The sequence below is a fragment of the Phaethon aethereus genome (genome assembly GCF_964289735.1).
Source record: "Phaethon aethereus genome assembly, chromosome: 4".
In the NCBI taxonomy this organism is placed as follows: Eukaryota; Metazoa; Chordata; class Aves; order Phaethontiformes; family Phaethontidae; genus Phaethon; species Phaethon aethereus.
Window position 1 is genome coordinate 51,517,495 of NC_138578.1, and position 22,898 is coordinate 51,540,392.

The 22,898-nt window shown below is 39.1% G+C and overlaps 1 protein-coding gene across 2 annotated transcripts in view; it reads left to right on the forward strand.

Moving 5' to 3' along the window:
- Window positions 1-1,207: 1,207 nt before the first annotated feature.
- The window catches only part of MTUS1 (microtubule associated scaffold protein 1), a gene marked incomplete at its 3' end in the record, with an annotated part of 92,459 nt that continues 70,768 nt past the window's right edge, over window positions 1,208-22,898 (forward strand). The window contains exons 1-3 of one of the 2 annotated variants that reach the window (XM_081999538.1): window positions 1,208-3,997; window positions 6,774-6,969; window positions 18,710-18,886. In XM_081999538.1, coding sequence (XP_081855664.1) covers window positions 1,946-3,997; window positions 6,774-6,969; window positions 18,710-18,886 — 2,425 coding nt within the window. In that variant the 5' untranslated portion in view covers window positions 1,208-1,945. Of the gene's footprint in view, window positions 3,998-6,773; window positions 6,970-18,709; window positions 18,893-22,898 lie in introns of both variants that reach the window. The other variant, XM_081999537.1, reaches the window with a different exon arrangement.

Sequence of the window (22,898 nt, forward strand, 5' to 3'; positions counted from 1 at the left end):
TTCCTGCTGTGATTTCCAAAATGGTTTGTGTGGTTTCTGTGAGGATTTAAATTTCTTTGTTGGAGAACAAATCAAGAGTTTCTTCTATTGTCATGGCAATTTGTTTCCCAAAGCAGTCGTTGATTGCTGTACAAAAAATATGATCAGGGAATTATTCTTCAATGTGCCTAATTAACATCGAGATGGTGGAAGCCTCCCATTTTTTTTTTTTTTTTCTTTTCGGATCTTGTAGCCTCCTTGACCTGTCTCAGTGTATCGCAACCAGTATTCTCACCCTAGTTGAGACGGTTGATAGCACAGATCAAATGTTCTGTTTTTCTGTTAGCCCTGCAGTTTCAGTTTGTAGGGACTCTGCTACTCATTGTGGTTAACTTACAGTCAAATAATTTCAGACTTTAATATAATTCTCATTAGTGTGCATTATTCTGTCCATCACCATGCTTAATCCTGATGTTCATATCCTGCTGCTCTCTTTCCACAAATTTCAAATATGTCACTATATCGGTGTCCTCAAATGAGGACACCACACTCTGGTCTCTGCATTTTAGCTAAACATCACTGACCTGTTTGCTCATCCTTTTTGATGGCAAGTGTCCTCCTCCTTCCCATTCTTTGACTGGAGAGTGGAATCTTTTCCTTTCAATATGGAGTCGTGCTATGGAGGTAATCAGCTGCTTTGGATAGTTTGGATCTCTCTCATTCATGTCCTTGTGGTTTTGGTACCTGGATGCAGCCGTAGTGCTTTACTAGAAACTTGTCCATATATTTTGGAAGGGCTTTTCTTTAGTTTTTTGTTGGTCCCCCTCTGCCACCTACCACCTTGCTCTCTGCTTCTGTAGGGTTTTGGATGAGGATATGTGGCTTTCCTCTACCAGAGAGGGCACTGGAATTGTTTCCCCCCTTGGCTAATCTTGTGTCGTCTTTATAGAAGATGGAGGCTGTTGCTGTGTAGGCAATTGCTCTCCAGTGACTCTGAAGGGGTGCCCATGAGCTAACCTGTTGGCTACCCCAGCAGCACTGGGGTAGTGTATTGGTGTAACCTCAGAGCTGATTATGAACCTCCAGTCTTCTCTATATTTCAGCTCAGATGTCTTAAAACAACCCTTTGAAGATCTTGAGCTGCCTCTGCTGTGCATTGCTTTCTTGAAAGGCAGGAAGAAGGCCTTCAGTGCAGAGCAAAACTTCTGTCTAGGGTTGTTACCGCTCTTTGCTATGTGCATCAAGGGATGAGGACTGAAGACCATTTTGGACATAATTTTTCTTACATGACTTTTATCCATTTGTGTTTGAGCCTGTGTAAGCTTTTGGCTTCCAAGCACTGTGCAGTAAGAAGCTTCGTAGCTTGACTACACACTGTGTGAGGAACCATGCCCTTTTGTTGAGTACCTGCTATTGGAAGAGAGAAGAATGATGGTTCATTCATAATGTCGTCCCTCATGTACTTTTTTTCCTGTTGAAGAGCCAAATCTTCTGGGCTGTTCCTTTGTTTGCATGGAAGCCAAGAAAGGCAAGTCTCTGAGAACACAACCGTAAAGTCACACTTGATTGCAGCTGACCAAAGGGTTCAGAAGATGCTTGGCAATCAGAGAAGCAGAAATTATTTCTGAAAGTAAACATGCTGGAACGGCATCATTGCAGAAGCTTGATTTCCTTAAGGAAGTTGGTCAAAATGGCTGCACTTGATTCAATAGTTTAAGAATGCTTACTATTTTAAAATCCTGGTTTGGCTAATTGTTTTTCATTTCTTTTTTTATTCCAGAGCTTTTGAATCCTCTTGGGAAACATGAAAACAGAGAACTACTTTTTAATATCTTTCAGGACAGTTGACACATTCCAGGGAAAAGCAGGGTTTTTTTTTTTTTTCCTGCAAAGTTCAGAAGAATCTGCATTCTCTGGGATTTTAAATTAGCATAAAATGAAAATAGTTTGAAATCTAGCCTTCAAAATGAATGTTGAAAAATCAGATGACAAAGCAAAGAATGGCTTGAAGTCTTCCTTAATTATAAGGGATGAAAATGGAAATAGCTACGCATGTGACAGAGCTACACCTTCCTCAAAGAATTGTGCCACCAAGATATGTGATGATTTGACTGACCAAAATACAGTGACTGAGCATGAAGATGATACTATTCTTGAAAATAAGAGTGACTTCAGAAGTATTCTTTTAAAACAGCAGTGTATTGAAGCACTTCATTTGCAGAAGACACCTGGTAAATACAACTGCACAGGAGCTCTGTTGGGAGATGCAGATGCTGCATGCAAGTCTTCTGTGACTGAACAGACTTGTGTGTATTTGAACTGTGACTTGAAAGAAACGACAGACTTACTGACAGGTAATGTTGCTATGGCAAAAATGCAAAATCAGAGTACGAAACAATCGGTGCCTTACAGTCAGACTGACTCCAAGTGTATATTACCTCTTCCTGCTCCAGAGCAGAACACGCCATCCCTGAAAAAGGATGGGGCACGCTGCCACCTGAGCACGTTGGATGTTACTAATGTTACAGGTGAATCTCTGGGAACTGATCAAAATGATGACATCCATCTGAGGGAAACGCTAATCTCTTCTGAAGTATGTACGAGAGAGAAATCTGATAGAACCAGCTCAGAAAGAACACCTAATTTCTTTTATACCATGGTGGCTTCAGAAAGCCCAGATGCCTATTCAGAACTTGAAGTATATTGTCCTGCCTCTGCAGGTGTCAAACACTATCTAAAAAACACTAACAAGACTGAGAAAGAATCCCAGGAGGCAGAAGCATGGTCTGTAAAACTAGCTGCTGAATGTATAGATCCTTCTAGGCAAGAAGCATTACTACCATGCATTAATATTAATGAAGATGACCAAGTGAAATCCTTGCAGGATACGCCTGACCGTGATGAAACTGGGAATTCCAATGCTGAAACATGCATGGATAGTCCTGTACATAATGTGCACCTTCTCCCAGTAGATAAAATGGATGGAGAACAAGTATCAAAGAAAACCAGTGAACCCTTAACCAAAGAACAAAATATCTCTGGAAATGCTGCTTTTCAGGATATGCACAACACTTCTTTCATATCTCGCAGTGTACCAAAATTAAAGAGGACTGTTATGCCTGAGCTGAAATGTGAAGCAACTTTTGTGGTTTTCAGTCCTATGGCTGATGAAAGCGATTCTGCTCTGTGTACTTCAACCCCTAAAGAACAATCAAAAGATACAACTTTCTCTGTTTCAGCTTTGGCAGAACTTGGAGACAAGTCTCCTAAACTAAGACCAAATGATGCATTTGTAGGAGGGCATAATAGAAGGCCTTTGCTTAAATCTAGTTCAGGTCAAATCACAGGAAAACCAGTGGGCAGGTCTCCTATTGTGTCAACAATAACCAAAGCGAAGAAATCTGAGATTGTTAGTTTTCCCAAACCTAATTTCAAAAACGTTAAGCCAAAGGTTATGTCTAGGCCTGTGCTACAGTCAAGAGACAGTACAGCATCAAAACAGTCTCCCCAGTCCCCCCAACTATCAGCTGTCTCCTCATCTTCGCTGGTTACTTCCCCGAGGCAATTGTCCCCGTCTATAAAAGTGCTGAAAAAGAAAATAGATCTAGCTAAAGATACTAAAGTGGAATTGCCTGTGAATAAGCCCCATAAGCTACATCTTAACAAACACCTCTTCACTAGCCAAGTCGTACGTGCTACAACACATCCCAGAAACGCTTCCCACAAGGCTTCAAAGACACCTGCATTAAAGCAGAATCCAGAAGACATTGGCAAAGCAAGCTCTACCCATTCGGCATGCTCCTTGGTTTCTGCTGCACTTCCAGCATGTATAGAGAACTCAAAAGAAATGCTGAATGATAAAATGGACAGTTCAAACTCTTTAATGCAGCCCTGTGCTCAAAACATGTATCTGTCAGGAGGTGAAAGAGAGCAAAACAGCAACATGGGAATTCTTCTAGAAGCAGCCTTGTTAAAAGATGTGGTAAATGAAACATTTGACCTGCATTCTGTTCCTTTGGTAAGCTTTTTTCTTTACGTATTCAAATATGTTTTGTACATTTGGAAAAATGGAATTCTGCATTGCACAATGCTGAATGGAAATTGTGGAATGGGTTTTGTAGTAAATGTAACTGTAGTATTGATGTCTGAGGTAAAGTCTCCTTCTAATAAAGGGAATAAAGAAGTACAGTTTTACAAACAGGTTGCACTTGGCCTCAAGTGCTATTTAGTGTCTTCAGTCTTCATCTTATTCCATGGTATAAATTTTTTTTTTGTAAAGTCTTTTTAAGACAATGCAGTTGGTAGGATTTCTAATAAAAACAAACAAGTCTTAATTTAGTCAAACTGGTAAATCTGCATAGCATAAGCTGATAAGGTTTTTCTAAATATAGCTTTTAATATCTGCTTTTATCAATATAATTCTAGTGCTGCTGTAAATTTAAATAGACATTAGAGTTATATTGCTGTTTTCAGTATTTTTTTCCTTTCAAAACATGTTTTAGAAGTAAATTACACTCCTTAAAGTTATTTAGAGAAATATTGTGCATATATTAACAATAATATTAAGTCACACAAAACCCCAAGACCAACAATTCGGTCAAGCGTTTTATTTTTAACATCTTAATTTAACTGTCTGCTTTGAATATAATTTGGGAGCTCGTTTATTTGAATTAGAACCAGGACTCCTTAGAATAGCTAAGAGTAGCCAGGAAATATTTCTTATGCAGAGGGCATATACCTGGTTTTGGGCAGTCAGCCAGCTGGAAGGTGCAAACTTCCTGGCTGGGAGGTATGCATGTGCTGGTTGGTTGGGAAATATTTTCAGACGAGTCAGCTGCCTGTCAGGAGAAACTGCTGCTTTCAAATACTCTGAAAGAAGGTTAAAAGAAAAGGAATGGTGGAAAAGAAGGGAAGAACATCGGTGTTGGGTTGACCAAGACCTCAGGAGGCACGGTAGGGATGCAGTCGGAGCTGTGATCGGATATGGAGTCCCTTCTGTTTGCTTGTGGGTTCAACAGCTTATGTTAAAATGGTGAAATGGAGGCAGCAGCTGTTATCGGTAAAACTGGCGTCTGAATCTTTGTCAGGTTTAACTGATTTGCCAGAAAAACTCTAGTAAAAGCTCAGTATATGGAGGAAGCTACTTCAGGTACAACAGAAGCAGCTATCCATTTTTTAAACATTACAGAAGAAACTAATAAATTATTTCTTTATTATAATTAATTAATTAACTTGAAAACACATTAACATGAAAACAAGGATGGTCTGTTTTAATTTTAAAGTCTCTCAGAGCTTGGATTCTGCTTCACCCCTTCCTTTTGGTGCCGAGGATTGGAGAGAATGCTTTTAATTCATCCTGTTGCCAAGATGGAAACCTTTGTGGTATTACTTGTTTTGCTGGTATCTGGAAAATCCATAGAGCAATTTCTTAAAATGTTTAGTAGACCAGTCAGCTGGACTAAACTTAATGAGTGGTCTTCTGAAAAGTACAGATTAACTTCTGAAAATGAAGACGAGGTTTGGAGTCAAAAGTGGAAAGTGCATTAATATGACCAAATCACTGTGTATCAGCCTGAGTCACAGAAAAGCATATAAGGAGCTGTACATTCTTTTGAGTTTACTTTCATAGCCTTAACTTTACAGCATGAGTGGTCATGAATAGGTCATGAGTAGGGAAGAGATTGTGCCCCTGTACTCGGCACTGGTGAGTCTGCACCTCGAATACTGGGTTCAGTTTTGGGCCCCTCACTACAAGAAGGATGTTGAGGTGGTCGAGCGTGTCCAGAGAAGGGCAACGAAGCTGGTGAGGGGTCTGGAGAACAAGTCTCACGAGGAGCGGCTGAGGGAGCTGAGGTTGTTCAGTCTGGAGAAGAGGAGGCTGAGGGGGAGACCTTCTCGCTCCCTACAACTACCTGAAAGGGGGTTGTGGTGAGGTGGATGTTGGTCTCTTCTCCCAAGTAACTAGTGATAGGATGAGAGGAAACGGCCTCAAGTTGCGCCAGGGGAGGTTTAGATTGGATATTGGGAAAAATTTCTTCACTGAGAGAGTGGTCAAGCATTGGAACAGGCTGCCCAGGGAGGTGGTGGAGTCACCATCACTGGAAGTGTTCAAAAAATCTGTAGATGTGTCACTTTGGGATATGGTTTAGTGGGCATGGTGGTGTTGGGTTGATGGTTGGACTTGATAATCTTGAAGGTCTTTTCCAACCTTAATGATTCTGTGAATTAGTGCCCATATGAATTGGAGCAAGAATTCTGTATGAAAGGTAGATGAGTGCTACATATAAACCAGTTATTTTTAAACATGTCCTAGGTCCACACATGGATTTGTTTTATCTATCACACGTGAATGTGAAAGACTTTTAACCTGTTTCTGTGTTGTAACATATGACCTAGACTGGAAAACCTGTTAGAGTGGCTGTGATGTTTCAGGTAGTACAGGCCAACTAACTTCTCAGTGCATTAACTTGTGTAGTTGTTTGGTGAAGAACTCGTCTAGAAATTAGGTGCAGTCATGTAGTTGAATGGCTTGATTTGAGTTTGGGGAGGAAGAGGAAGAAACTCTGATGCAAAGTGATCCCTGTATCCTCTTTAATGTGCTTGAAGCTAATTACTGGTAATGATGAGTTAATAGTATTGTGTTGTTGAGGGCCATTCAGGAGATGATTCTTGAGGTTCTGAACTGCAGGTGTGGACAACATGACAGCAAACAGCTAAGCATATCCCTTACCTGTGTGGTCAGTATTTCATTACAGATGCTGTGTGGGTTTGTTTTGTTTTGTTTTTTTAAACAGGTGCCTTCTCTGAAAGATGGGACAACACAAGGGAAAAACATACCGAAGAAAGGCCCAATCACACTACGAAGTGTAACAGCCCCCAAGGTTAAAATGGTGCCATCTGTGGTGCCGCTGAAGAGAGGATGTGAAAATAAAACTGTCTGCACAGCTAAAGCACCTTCTCACAAAGGAGCTGTTCTGTCATCAAGCTCTGGTAAGAGAATTTTTCATTGGAATTCTACCACTTTGCTAGTTTCTTAAAATTAAGATACCATATTTAATGTACTTTCTGACAGAACTTTTAGAATGGTACAGAGCTGTATTTTTGGTGCTAAATACAATTCTATGTAAATCACACATATACGGGGGAAAAAGAAGGGCAGGTTACACCCCATTATTGTAAAATCTTATATTGTAAGGAATGTGTTTAGGAGGGTGTGGTGCTATTAGAAGAAACAATATTTAAATATTATTATTTATAGTTTGATTATAAACAGTACTTTGTGGAATTACAACTAAAATTACTCAAAAAATGTAGAAGTGACGAGGAGAAAATACAGAGCTCAGGTACAAAGCATTTATGATAAGCAACTGTATGCTATCCCAACGGGAATGAGCTCTTATTTCAGGACATAGCATATTTTGTTCAACCTAATTTTGCTACAGCTCTATAGTTTCTAGAAAGGAGAGAACATAATGGAAGGAGAGACTACTGCTTGAGCTGCTAATTAAGCTCAGACAGATTAATACCAAGGGGGCGAGTGGGGAGGGGATCTCAAAACTAGTCTGTAGGCTGCTGGTCAAATCTGGTGACTGGAAACTGCATTCTGTAATTGTACTGTAGAAATGCAGAAATGCACTTGTAGGTTATATGTGCATTTTTTTTAACCAAGTGTGGCAGTATAGCTAATGGCAAAGGTAGCCTGGCCATAAATGACTACACTACAATACACCGTAATTTGGAAAGTGTGCACACCCAGCTATACCCAGTTAAACCTGTTTGTTGTTTTTTAACCTGCTCAATCTAAGATTATAAAACAGTCCAAAATACTCCTCTTAATTACATACAGGTGATGAAGTGTGATAAAATCTGCATCTGTAGTCCTTTATGGGATGAGTCCCTCAAAGAAAGTGGATATAGGCTATTCTCTTGACTTGATCCTGAGGGACCAGGGGACTTGCTCAGTGGACTACCTGTAAGCCACCAATTTCTTGGAAGACTCATCACCTCTCTAAATACCAATTTAGGACTTTCCTATCTGTAATTATGGTCTTAGAAGAACTGAGATGGATACATGTATAGATGTATATTTGTCCTTTAGATTATTAATCCAGAGTAGATTTATAACATCATCACTAGAAATAAATGTAAGCATGGCTGGTTATAGGACTAACTTCTTTCCTGCATAAAAAGGTCAGATGCACTTTCAGAAGCGGAAGCCATCTGCTGTTGAAAATAAAAACTTTTACTCCCCAAGTTTCTTTAGCTAAAGCTGTCACTTCTTAACTCATTGCGTGTTGAAATTACAGTAGTCAGTAGAATACCTTCCAAATTTTTCCTATTGCAAAAAGGCTGCTTAAGGTAAAAGCATGAAGCAGCACCTCAACGCTTCAAACTCGTGCTACAATCTGATGAGATAGGAACTTTAATGCTGCCCATGAGAAGAACTTTTTTTAGTGCCCTCTCCCCAGCCCCCCGGCAATGCCCACTGTTCCCAGCACATTTTACCCTTTAGTTTCCTTATGCAATGTTTTGGTGCTACAAAGTAGGATTTGCTGCATTAAACTGTATCGCGTTAACTTCCCCATCCCTTGACAAGGCAATGCTTAAACATGGTTCTTTTGCTCCTTGGTAAACATAGTACTGATGCAAATCGGAGGATGGGAGTATGGGGTGGGAGAAGCAAGGATGGGGCAAGGTAGGAGTTACTTTGTATTGCTACCAAAGCCCTGCTGTATTATGTGACCACACTTTTCAGGTAAAACCCTATCTCCTGCTCCTTACCCCATCTGTTTTTCAAGTTTTTGAAGTAAAACTGTACATACACTTACTGTGGCCAAGTGGCAGCTTGTAGACCAAACCCAGTTATCTGTTTTAGCTAAAGCCTTCCTGTAGGGAATAACTGTTTCTTCCAGTTAAGTCATTTGAACACTTTGGTATTAAACTTGTGCCTTTATATCATTCCAGCAGTGCAGATAAATAACTCAGTAGCTGTACAGTTGTTTGCTCTCGGGATTTCTCCAGACTACAGACAGACTAGCTAAATCCAGGATGGAAAGGACTTCTGGAGGTCACCTAGTCCAGCCCCCCCTTGCCTGTAACTGGGTCAGCACTGAATTCAGACTAGGTTGTTCAGACATTTGTCGAGCAGTCTTAAAAATGTCCAAATCCTATCGGCCTCGTTGCTTCCTGAGGTACTAATATGAATGCAGCAAATTCTTAACCAGTTGCTGGCTGTATGTGGATTGTTGGGCAGGAAGTCAAATCAGTGTAGTAAGTCCGTTAAATACTCTGAAGAAGAGAAGTGATGGTATAGCTCTGTGTCATCCATCACATGTATATGTTGATGGAGAGAAGCAGGCTGTCGGTCCAAAATGTATTAGTATATGTATTATTCCCAGAGAAATCAAGAGCTTGTGAGCAGTGAATTGTATCATGCACTGTCATTTTGAGAGGGAAGCAGGAAACTCTCCTACAACCAAGAAATGAAAGAAAAAACGCCCTGTACAAAAGACCATTTATAAGATCCTTGCAACTTGGCAGGAGTTGAGATTCTTCCCCCTTCCCCCCCCCCCTACTTGTAAATGTAAACCGTAAGTTTTCAGTGGTAATGCACTAACCCAATAGGAGGCATGTCTTCTAACAGAGTTCCCTGATACTCTCTTGAGCAGAAGACAGCAGGAGGAGAGGAAAACTCGTATCTCAAGCATTATATTTTTGTGAGGTTATTTACAGAGCACGTTAAGCTAGAAATAACTTCTTTTATTTATTCCAAAATGGTTGCTGGCTGCTCTTCACCCGTATTGGTGTACCTTGGCTGGAATTTGGAGTTTTTGCTGGATTAGAAATTGGTTCTCTAAAAGGTGAGCCCTACTTGATTCAACATACCGAAGCGATTTGTGAAATGATGAAGCCTCATTTCTGCAGCAAATCTAGAAATCAGGTTATAGTTGTAAGCTAGATGGCTCAAAATTGTTTCTGTAACTATTTGTCACCATTCCTCCAGGAGAGAGATGACCTGTAATCACATACTCATTCTCGAACAAAAATCTTAATTCTCTACAGCTAACTTTTCCATGGTGGTATGTGTAGATTTTTGTAGTACCGGATGGCAGGCGGTATGCCTTTTGCTATGCTAGTTTTCTATTAGTGAAAACATTTATTAGAATTCAAGACACAGAAGTTGAGTTAACCTGGTTCTTACTGGAAGGCGTGTGTAATTTTGGAGCCCTGGATCAGGACTTTGAACTAGTCCAGAAATGAAAGCAACTGTTGTTTTTGTTCCCAGCAAATGCACACAGCCTTCTAATTGGATGTACATAACCACTGTGGAGGAGTAATAGCCTGCAGATAGCTGAGGTATTATGGTTTGAGAAGAGTCATGTGTCTGTCTCACTTGAAGGGGTGGATGGAAGGGGACTGGAGAAGCCAAGGAGATTTGGTGGTCCCACAGAATGTAACTTCCAAGTTCTGCTGTCAGCCTTCCCCAGCAACCGCATGCTACCGCCCATGCAGTTGGATGGAAACACTGCGACAGTTTGCGCCACAGGAAATTGGTTTGTGTTTGAACAGCATGAAATAGGGATATAAATGGTTTACTTTAGATCTAAAAATGTAAAAGCCCAGCACTGTGGTGTTTTTTTTTTTTCTCCGAGTCTTGACTACAACCTACCTGTGAGTATGTAAAGGGATGGAGCTTTACCTGCAAGTTAAGATTTCTGATATGCTAATACGTCACCTAAACTTCTGCTTTAAAATAATACCATTGCTTTCAATTATTTCCCACTGTATGAAACTTCATGTTGTTGTTGATATCTTATCTATGAGAGTTCTGTTAAGCCTGATGTGTAATTGAAACTATTTTGGGATATGAAAGCATAAAAAATATTATTCCTCCACTTACTGTTAAAGACTTCTAGAAATTAATGAAAGTCATGTAAATCATCTTTGTAACCAAAACGTCTTTCACCATCTGACAGTTATTTCTGACATTTTAGGTACCATTTTGCATCTGATTTAAGTCACTGATAACCAAGTAAAGCTGTGTGCTTTACTTATCTTTTCCATGAGCCTAGTCCAGTGGTAATCCCTCTTTTACTTGCTAGTATTTTCATAGCATTTAACTACAGCAGCGAAAGCTTGGGTAGAGAAACTCAACAGTGTGAATTCTGTGTTTCCTTGAAGAAGATTTTGGACAAGTGAGACCGCTTCCTTATGAAAAGTTGATCATACTGAAGGACTTTCTGGTGGTGTTCAACTAACTGAAGCATGCGAAAAATAATTCCCCGTATGTTACAAGAAATACGTTTAAGTTGCATTAGACTACAAAAGGTTTAGTGATATTTTGAAATACTGATTTGCTTGTTAGTTCGTCAGTACTAAATTCCTCCTGTTGCATTTTGGTTTATCTTACACTTAAATGTGTAATTCAGAGAAGCTTCCAAAGTTCAAATCAGAACAGGCTGTGACAGATTAAGGCTGTGTTCATTATTGAGTGGTGTTGCTATTTCTTGCACAAAGAAAGGCTTTTCAGGTGGAAAATTGAAACCAAATGGTTTCAGTGGGTTTTCATACAGCTGGAAATGTATATAAACTTGGTGACTCAGGACTTATTGTTATAGCCTTTCACAATACTAGTGAAGCAGAACCAAAACAATTTAGTTTCAGTAAGTGTTCCTACAGTCTTGAGCCTGCGTTCTGACACTGAACCAGGAGCTAAACCAAACATGGTTACTGCAAATCTCTTTTCAGCTTGTATCATTCCTGCTATCTGCCATATGACTCTTTAAAGTTGGATGGACATGGTACCAAGAGGAAACAAAATATTTTAAAAGGCAACCATAGCTTCCAGGTTTTCTGGCCTGAAACAGTCAGGACTTTGTCAAAACGGCTGGACTGGAGAGTTATTTGTAAGGGTATCCATATACTTTCTCAGGAACAAATCTGAAATACACCAGAGTCTATAAATAAGACTTAATTTAATTTCAACCACTCTTTTTATGCTTTTTGTCTTTTTCTTTTGCAGAACAGCCAGCTGCTTTTATGGATCCTAAAAGCAGGTTCCTTATATACCAACTTATCCAAGATCATTGTTTGTCCTTATAATATTTGTCCCCGAGTCCAGATTACTTGGTCCCCTTTCCTTTTCTTTAATACATGTGTAATGCTTCATTACAGTAATTAAAGCCTGTGTTAAAAATGAACCTAAAACTCCTGTATTCACTTTCAGAGGTATGGGAAGGAGGAAACCCATCTGTGGGTCTCCATGAGCATAAGGTATGTCTGTAGTATGACATAAAGCTTGTCTATCATCCCTCTTTGGTCATTTTCACCCAGAGAGCTCTACTGCATAATGACTGTGTATTTCCTAACCAGTTGTCTTTTAATTTGCAGTATAAAGTGGGGAAAAACTTACCTAATGTATCTGACAGTACTTTTCTCCAGCTGATCAATTTGTGAGAGTTCATAAAGCAGCATTAGTTGTGAGGGTTTAGGAGCCTTACAGGTCCTCCCTTCTCAGACTGCTTGAGGTAGACTTCCCTGGTAATGTTTCCATTCAACTTGGAATGGAGTGGAAATGAGTTTGCCCTCACTTCCTGGCCATCCTGAATGGGAATGGTTTGCTGGAAACTGCCTGGAGCAATGTATATCCTTGTGCCAACTATTGACCACTGAGCCTCTGGCCCAGGTGTTGGTCATTCAGGTACAGAGTAGTCAATTCGCACTTTGAAGCTAGGAAAGAGACATAAAAGGATGTAATCTAAATTCAGCTTAGTCAATTTGTGTTTAGCTTTGGCTACATACACTAGTAGAAAAACTTCCTGTAACTTTGACACCTGTTTTCTTTTGTAACTTTTCATTAACAAGGAGCTCTCGCCTTGGGATAGATACTGCTCATGTTTTGCAGGCCTTGCATAGGGTTCAGCATAAAACCACCCATTTGGAATAAATTATTTTCTTTTGAGTTTTATAAGTCAAATTGACCATGAGAAATGAGTAAAAGCAGAAGTGGTTTTGTTTGTGAGGTAATATGGGATCTGTTACAATAAATGATTTCAAAGCAAGTTAGTTGATTTATCTCTGGTTTGATAGCCCTAGGTGTGGTCCTCTAAGTTTTTTGGGGGTAGGGGAAGAAGTGGAGGAAAGGCAGTGTTTGAAGACGAACTTAAAGGATCTTTACTCCCAAGTCTGTGGTATTTCCAGTATTCTCTTGTTCCAGCTTCAAAAAGGGAGCATTTCATCCTGTCAGCTTTGTTTCTGGTGCCATCAGTGACCATACTTAGGGAATTAAGTTTTCACGTATGTTCCCAGACTTTTTACAGCTGACTTGTGACTAGGCTCATTGGGGTTTCAATGTGTTATACCTGTAGTAAGAGACGTGTTTATACTTGCAGAGGATGATACTAACAGTCCACATTTCAGTGCTGTCTGAAATGTGTACGCATCTGTAAGAATATTCTCCTTTAGGAGTGAGGTGTGCACCACTTCCCTGCAGGGGAATTTCTTGGTACCTAGTCATTTACTTGCAAGGACATGCTGGTGTGTCTTCAAATAACTCTTCACCTGTACTGGTTAGTGCTGAATTCTTTCAGGTGGTGGAAGTAAAGCAGGAGAGAAACAGGAATTCTTGTCTTCCTGAAGAAAATTGTATTCATGTTTTGCTACAGTGAGGTTCCTTCGTCATGCAAGGAACGCATGAACTCCTGCAACAGAAAACTTGAAATATTTATTGACAACATGGGTATAAAAGCTGCAAACTATTCCAAAAGTCTTAGTGCATAACATGAAGGGGTGTATGGTATGAAGAGCTGGACGACAAAGAAAATCATAATTGGATGTGGTTCGTGGTTTTCTTTTGCCTCAGCTTTCCTCGTAGTATGTGGATTTGACATGCCCACTGCTCCTTATCAGACAGAACTCTCCATCTGGAGACTGGCTCTGCCTGGGGTCACATAGCAGATGACACTGTGACTGTGTGGACATGGTCTCTCATGGGGCTGCTCCAGTTCAGCCTACAAAAGGAAAAACCTAAAATTGGGTAAATCCAGCAGGCAGCATGATGGCAGACAGTACTGGAGGTGGGAGAGCAGGCGTGTGTTCAGACTTGAGGTTGCGGAGGAGAAGGCCTATTTCTAGGTGCTGGAGAGATCAGATGCAAGGAGTTGAGCTTGAGGGAAGATGGAGAAGCGAGGAGCCTGATCGTGGAAGGGTTTAACTGGGAGGACATCTGCCAAATTTCATAACTGGTCCAAAAAAGACAGGGGAAAAAAGTGAAATTTCATGGTAGACATATGAATGTTATTCTCTGTCCACTCCTGCCACCCCCGCCCCCACAATTGTAAAACACCCCAATTCCTCTTCTGACAGTGGGAGTGGTTTAAAAAATGAAATGAGTTGGTTTGGTGGTTGTTAGCTGCTAATACAGCTACAGCACTGATGAACAGTTTTCCAGTTTTAGTCTGAGAATATTGAGCTGCAAGAGGAGGAACACATGAATACGTACCCGCATGGCTGCTGGCAGCCTGGTTATGTTTTTGGCACTAACTTGCTGCTGGTTCCTTGATACCTGTGCCAAATAGGAGCACTTTCCTAGGCATCGTAGGTGAATGGGAACAGTATTGTGGAAGTCTGCATCAGGTGGGGTATTGGGTCTTGCCTTAATATGTAAACTATTTTTTGATCAGCTCTTATCTCCTGAACAAATAAATCTTTCTCATGTAAATATTAGAAGACCTAGCAGTAACTTAATATTCACTGTCGTTGTCCATGTCTATGTTTAGCAGTTGAGGCATTGCTAGCAACATAACTATGTCCTGCCTTTTCTTTGGTAATTTTGGTAGTAATTTTAGAGTTCAAAAGGGAGAGATAACTAGGAAGAGATTACTTGTAGGTCTTTGGTAGAATTATGTAATGTGCTGTAACCACTCTTTATTCCTCAAAGGAACACAGGTGTATGTATAGTATATTATGGTATGATTAATATTGCTGAATGGCTAATCAGGAAACCTGGGGAGCTTGCAAGCCATCAGAAATCTGGTAGCATTACTCACTGTGAAGCAGTAGCAGAAGAGCATAAATGCTTTTACAACTATGTTAAGAGTAGTCTGCTGGAAACAATACCAAAGTCCAGTCTGTCTTTCTATGATTTACTTGCTCCTTTCAATAGATGGCAAAAATTAGTGTATTTTCTTGAAGGTTTATCCCTCTTGCTTTATGAAGGCCTTGTACTGTAGGCTTAGACTGGGCTTTTTCATCATGCTTAAAACTATTTTTTTTAAAAGCCGAGAGGTTTAGCACTTCTAAAATAGAACCCTCTGGATTTTTAAACTTGCAAGAAAAATCAGAAAAGCAGAAGACAAAAATCCAAAATTCAACTTATTAAAGAGATAAGGCAATGAAAGACCAAATCAACTATTACTGTTAGCTTTAGGGTTAAATATAAACAGCAACACCAAAAAATCATTCTTCCAAAGGCTCCTTTTGCACTTAGTCTGCCCTAAGTTTCTGTTTGGGACAGGCTTGCAACCATTCATTTCCAGGTGTTGTATAGCTCCGTGAATGCCAGTTGCTCTTGTGCTCAATTCTAGATGTGAGATGTGTTGATATGGTTTGGAATGGTGAAAATTGAATCTCAGAATTGGTGAATATGTTTTCAACTTTACAATCTACCTGGTGTCAACAAAGTCCCAAGTTCACCACTAGTAGCATATATTTATTCTCTTAATTTGAATTTTTTAGGCTCCAGTGATATTTAAAGGAAGCCTTAATTTCTTCTTGACCATAACCACCTATGGGAGATCTGTATTGGAGGATGATTATTTGAGTAAGGATACAAAATCTGACTTCAGAGCCTCTGGAAAAATCAGCTTTCTTCTTTGCTTATTTCCATTCCAGTAACAAGAGATACTTTAACATACTTTAAGTAAAATGTTTTTTTGCACAGAGACTTTTTTGAAAAGAATTGCCAACTCATTACTTCACTGTAGAGGAATGTGATATTTCTAGTATTCCACTTCAGTGACTAGATTAAATAACTGATGAAAGCCTATTACTTTGCTATTGCTTGTTGTCATTGTAATAATGGTTCACTAAATATCCTGCTTTTGTGCTTGTTTCCATTACTTTTGTTTATATACTATATCTTCCTGCTTCTGTCTTCAAAACCTTTGCATTTAATTCTGTGTGACTTCTGTCTTAGGGAATGGTACTTACAGAAACATTTTGTGAAACCATTGTTGTTAGTTGAAGTAACCCCTAGAATAGTTGCTTAATGATCTTCTGTCATGGCTTAAAAGAAATTCTCCCTCGAGCTGGGCTTTTGAAAAATGTATTTGAGTGCTTGAGTAATTACTTTAATAGAAGCCTTCCAGGAAAGCACCGAGCAATAGAAGAACTAAGGAAAGAGCAAAGGGCATCTGTTTGACACTCTTCTGAAACTGGACATCCTAGGGCTTGCTGTGCTCGCTGAATGGGTTTGAGTTCACAGCTGGTTTAGAGCACTTCTGCGTGCCCGCGCCTGCAGAGGAGCCGGGCTGGCTGCAAATCACGTATATAGAGAACATGCTGTACGAGAAGAGGCTGAGCGTTTTCATGTGTTTGCCTTGACCCCTCCCGAGTGAAAATCACTGCGAACAAAACAGGATTTCGTTCCTGTACCTTTTGAACAAGTCCAGCATAATAGCAATCAAGCGTGCTACTCGCGTCTTTAGACAATAAAATGCAGCTGATAATCTGCACTTGTTCCTCTAGCTGCCTTTTGAAATGTAAAGCTTTAACTTACTAAGTCATACAAACTGAACATGCAGTGCTTGTACAGTGATCCTTTTTTTTGTTGATTTTTTTTTTTTTGTTTTGTGTATTGGGGGCAGGGTTTGTTTGGGTTTTTGCACCTTGTCTTGCTGAGAGGCTATTTAGAAAAGGAATTTGACTGGTCTAGATTAATTACTTTTCTGGTATGTTGATCCATTAATGAAATGAGCTTTTAGAAAACAACGTGGAAAGTCTTAGAAAGCTGTTAGATTTGTTGTGTGAAGTTCAGATGCCACAGAATTTTTTATTTACTTTTTTTTTCCCAAACGCACATTATTTCAGATATGTTGCCTGGAGTGCTGTGTTTCAGAGATGTTTTCAGTAAGCGTGAGCTTGTGGTTTGTGGTGTTCTCATAGCACAACAAAGGTTGGATGTTCTTTAGTGAGTTGGATATATTCAAGTGTCTGTTAAAAAAAGTTCTAAAATATGGCCAATAATTTTGTCCCGGAGATTTAATACCAGGCTACAGTAAAGCCATATACAGAGTCACACTTCTGCGTAGTAATGCCAAACAAATAGTAAAATTGCACCTCTGAAAAGAGAGGTCTGATGTAAAGCGTGTTTAATGACGCATTGGAGCTTCTGTGTTATATTCAGTGATCAGTATTATATGGTATCTTAATGCATGTTTAGTGTATGTTGTATGTAGGGTTTCTCTTTTGTTACTGAGTTGATCTAAACTGACGGAAATAGCTTGGACATACCTTCCTTTTTACTAGTTCTGTTCCTGGTTTTGTGTACTTGATACAGGATATTTTGAGACAAGTTATCTAATCCTGTCACACCACCTACTGTTGAAAAATAGGCATTGGGTATAAACATAAGATAAATTGTGTCTTGTCAGACTTGAAAATGGCCATGACATCAGAAGTTAAGATATTTTGCAAAATATCTTTTTCTACAATAAATAACAAAATATTTTTTTTTAAATGTGAGTCTATCTTCCATATCTATTTTTGTATAAAAATGAAAACCTCTCTTTCCAAAGTTAGTCAGAGGACTGTATAAAGATCTTGATGTCAAAGCTGACAAGAGTCAAGTCAGTCCTGGGAAGACAAGTCTGTGTGTACATAACTTCCCTCGGGGCATTGTAGTTTTAATCTGGGTGCACGCTTTTCGGAAATAAACGAAAAGCTTAATTTAACTAAACTCAAGTTTTCTCGCAGAAGGTGTAGTTGCTTTGTTAGTAGTACAAGCTAAGCTCCCATCTGAAGATGGCACACCTGTCCCCTGTATAGATACTCTTCCTATTTGATTAACTTAGCTATTGGGCATTTGTATTCAACAAACTCCAATGAAAATAGCAATTTATGCAAAAAAGTGTCTGCACCAGTTGGCCATTAAGAACTTGTTTTCGGGGAGTCCTGTTTAACTAGTTCTGCAGAACTAGTCGGTTTTCAGTATGTTATTGTGAGTACAACGCAATTTGTTGCTCTCGGGCTGTGTTTGTCCGTGAAAGGGTATTATCTTTTGGAGTGCTCTGTCAAATGGGGTGGGGGAGGTAGGAATCACTGTTTTGGGAACAAACAAAAGACTCTTTTTTTGTATTGTCTTCGAGCTGGAGGTTATATTTTTATGGGATTGCCAGTACAGCTAACCATAATACACAAAGGTAGGAGAATACTAGAAAGACTTTTTCTGCATGCAAATGTCTGCCTTGAAAGCCAGCCTGTAAAGCTCTTGACTTGTTCCTGAGGTCAATATGCAGGTAAAAGTGGATCCTTTAAATCCTTGGAACTTTTTTTCTGCATTACAACATTATTTACAGTGTCAATATGAGATAGATTAAGCCTTTTTATATGTATTTTTAATGTGTAAATCTTTTTACTTGTAGACATACATGTAGAAGAAGCAATTGTTTTAAGCTTCTTTCCAACTCCTTTTGTTCTTTTCTCTCCCTCCTCCTTCCCCCTCAATTGACAGGTATAGGATCTTCGCCAAGAGAGAAGCATGCCTCTGTGATAAATTCTCCAGCCTGCTGGGCTAGCTCCAGTAAACCGCCCACCAAATCCAAAGTGCCTGTCAAAAGATCAGTGCTTGAGAGAACACCTAGCATCTCATCAGTCAGCAGCACTCAGAGCGAGCGAAGTCTTTTCAGCAGTAATTGTAAGTATCCGTCAGGGTTACAGTTTATAACTGGTGGCCAGCATCAGCTGCTTGTTGAAAATATCCCCTTGAAGAAGGTCCTGTGTTAATTCTCATTGTACTGCTTATTATTAGTTCTAGTTCTTACGGTTTTTACCTCAAATTACAACTTTCCTTCTTGAGGCACGTTACCTGACACAGCTTTAAGCCTTCAATTTTGGTTTGAGTAGAGGTTTCAGTACAGCTCCTCTTCCATCCTGAAACATTACAAAACCAGCAGGTCTTGAGCAAAAGTTTCCTTGTGTTTACATGTAATGTAATAAGAAAAAAGTCTGAATGATGTGAATGAATTACCTGTCCTAATATTTGGAACAACACATTACAGATTTTTGATACTAAATGCTCTTTTTGAATTAGATTATGTCTGCTTTCAGAGTTTTAAGACAAAATGTGTAGATGGGATCAAAAGCAGGTAGGTGACAATGCTTTTAGAAGGTAAAACTTTGCATGGGTAGGGTAGACTTCTATAATTTCTAAGATAACTGTAAGCATTGGTGCATGACCTGAAGCAAATCCATCTTGATTAAAACTAGAGAGCAAAATAACAAAACTGGCTTTGATTGAAGCTCTACAAAGGGCCTGTACTAGCAATTGTAGGAGTTATAGGGGAAAAAATATGAAGGAAATAACACACAACTGACTGTCAGATGTACTACTATTCCCAGCTATACGTACTCAAATGAGTCCATTCAAATATTCTGTTACTATTGCATCATCTGTTATAGCTTGGAGCCTGGGCAAAGGCCTTTCCTTTGTGTCAGATGGCATTTAAATCTGTCTCCAATGGACTGAAAGAGAGCTGTGATTTAACATATGTCTATAGTTTATGTATGCGCATACGCATACATATATAACTAAATTTTCTCTTGTTCTTTTTATCCTTCATTAAAAACCTAAAACCTAACATACTCCTCAAAGAAATAAGAGTATGTGTAATAAAATATGCAGTGCATGTTCCTGTGTAATCAGGTTGGTTCAGTTGCTGTGACAGCCATGTTGACTTTTGCTGTTCAGGTTTAGGAGTGTATCTGGAATTCCTAAGCAGCTTTGTCCTCTATTTTACTCTCTCATGTAACAAAGGAAAGAGTCATCGCTGTATAACAAAGAAGTTTATTCAGATTAAGTATCCAAACAGATGACTCCTTATTTAGCCTGATTTGCTAGCTGGTTTAATCTGTTTTGTCCACTGCCTTGAAGCTTACAATTTTTTTCCACTCCGATTCACGAAGAGCAAGCAGGAGCAATATGAGAGGTTGAACATGGCTGCAGTCTCTTTGGCTTTAAGCTTGCTTTGATCCTTTTTAAATGACTATACCAGGAGGACTCCGCAGTTGCACAGAAACTAATTTTTCTCCTGTTATTTTCATCAATTCTACACTAACGCCACCGACTGACTCGAGAAGCCACTATGATATTACGTTACTGACATTGCTCGTAGTGGGATCTTACAGCTTTTGTATTATTCCTTTGTTAGCCACGTTTACTGGGAAAAGAAGTAGGTTGTATTCCTTCTTATTTCTATTGTAAAGCATGTATTTTGTTTTGTGGAGGTTGGTAAATGTATACAATGTTTTGACTTGCTGATTTTCTGTGAGATTATCTTTCTTTAGTTAATTTCTTACACTTGATGTCTGATGGTCAGGTTTTGTGAGTATAATGAGTTTAGGTTACATATAATCCCTATGTTAGTAAAGTGAAGTTTTTATGAATTTGAATCAAATTGGAAAGAACTAATGAATTTGTACTATAATATTAAGAACAGTGCTGTTGTTTTTTATTCTTTCATTTAGTCTATTAGACGATGTCAGGAAAAAAAATCTGTATTTGTAAAACTAAAATGCTCTTATTAGATTGAGACACACAAAGATCAAGATAGGAGGCTTATGCTGTGAATGTCATGAAATTTATGACAAACTATTGTGGTTCTGTCAACAGTATTAAATTGACAAAACTGCTTGGCTTGTTTTACTTAAGGAGTTTGCCTTGTGTTAGCAGAGAAAAAATTACAAAAGAGAACATTTCTCTTGCTGTGTCAGCTCAGCCCTTTGTTAGGGGATGTCCTTGGATTGGTAATTTCCTGTGGCAACATTAGGGCTTTTTCTTGTCTAATGAGCACTTGAGTTTTACGATTTTTTTCTCTAAGAAGACTGACTACTTGAAGTTTGGAAATCATGAAATTTGAAATGCTGTTCTTAATAAAAGCCTCTTTTCTATGCAAGCTGTCAGTTTAAGCATTGAAAAATCGAATTTTTAACAGTAGATTTTTCTTCTCAATTTCAGTGCTGAAAATACTATAATTTTTATATACTGAAATGTTTAAACTCTTCAGCTTAAGAACAAGAATCCCAATTTGAATTGCATTAGTATAGCTGCATATAAAGGAAATAGTGTTTCCAAAGTTAAAAAGCTGATCCTGGCAATTGACCTGGAGCTGCATTTCTGTACAAATACTTCACTAAAATTCTTTAAATTAGTTGACTTTTTAAACCCTTTAGATCTTAGCTCAGGTGAGATCACTTCATACCTGTACATCTTTCGTCAAGATTGCAGTAGCTATTCTTAATTCTATGAATAACCATCTTTGAATCGTAGTGACCAAACTTTGCAAATTTGCCTTTTTTGCTGCACACAGCCTGGTTAGCTGACTCCAGAGCTTCTAATAGGACAAAACAGTGCCCTAACTAGTCCTGCACCAGAAGTGTGCTCACTTACCCAAAGTGTTACTTCCATGGCATGCTTCTGATTTAAAAGAAAGCACAACAGCTTGTAGGCGGTTGTTCGCTGCTTGCAGTGAAATCTGAGAAAAATCCTTAATTTAGAGATTTACAGAACAATTTAAGGACTGCTTCAGGCCTCATACTTTAATAAAACAAATTTGGTTTGAATTGTCTGATGTTGATCAGGGTCAGATTCCCACAGAATAACTGTTGTTGATGTTATGCAAATTGTTCCTCATGTATAGATTTTTTGCACATATTTAGCTTTTGTGCCTTTAGAGGGGCTCCAGCTTTCTTTGTTTAAAAAAAAAAAAGAGGGTGACTTCAGTTGCATATGTTTCTAAAAGAGAAAACAGTTCTGTCCCTCTTTCTGTCGTTGAAAATGTATTGATTAGTGGCCAAAAAGCATCTTTTTGAAGTAGTTAACTTACACGGTTTATGCTAGTGCATTTGAAGACACTAAAATAACCTCAAGACTTTGTTCTGTCTTTTGATGAACAATATTAGATACGTAGTTCACCTTGCTTTTAAAAAAAAATCATCCTTTTTAAAACACTAATCTGAGGCAAACCTGACACCCCCCCCCTTTTTTTTTTGTCTTTAAATGACTAGAGGAAAGAAGCAACAGTGTGACAAACTATTCCAATGTGACTTAGTTTTTGCTTGTCTCTCATAAGTGCAATGTCAATTTCGTACTCTTTAATGTGTCAGTATACATAATTTTTTTAGTACCTGAACCAAAGTGTACTCAATCTATACTAACTTTAGAAGTATTTTCATGTTTTCTTCTGGAAAAATAAAACAATGTTTTGCCAAAATTTCAGTTCCCTCCCCCCCCGCCAAATTTTCATTGTGACACTAACCCCAAACCTCTCTCAAGTTCCTTTGAAATGAAGCAAAGTGTCTTCTGCAGCAACTGCCCTGTTAGTTGGAAACCGGACTTTGACATGCGGTAGCAAATGCTTATTGTCCTGCCGTTCCCAGTTTGGGTGTCTCTGCCTCTTTTTGCACGGAGTATATTTTGCTGTATGACTTCAGGTCTCTGAGGACCACTGTCACTGAGGAGGTCACTGTTATGAACAGAGACTACAGGAACTTTTCTTAACACTTGTTTGGTAGCTGGTGAATGCAGTTGGGCTCACATGTTTTTTTTCAGTGCCCCACAAGGACAGAAGGGGTGCAGAGTCCGCTGGTGGTGCATGCGCTATGTCACTGAAACAGTGCGCTCAGCAAAAGCGAGAGGGAACAGG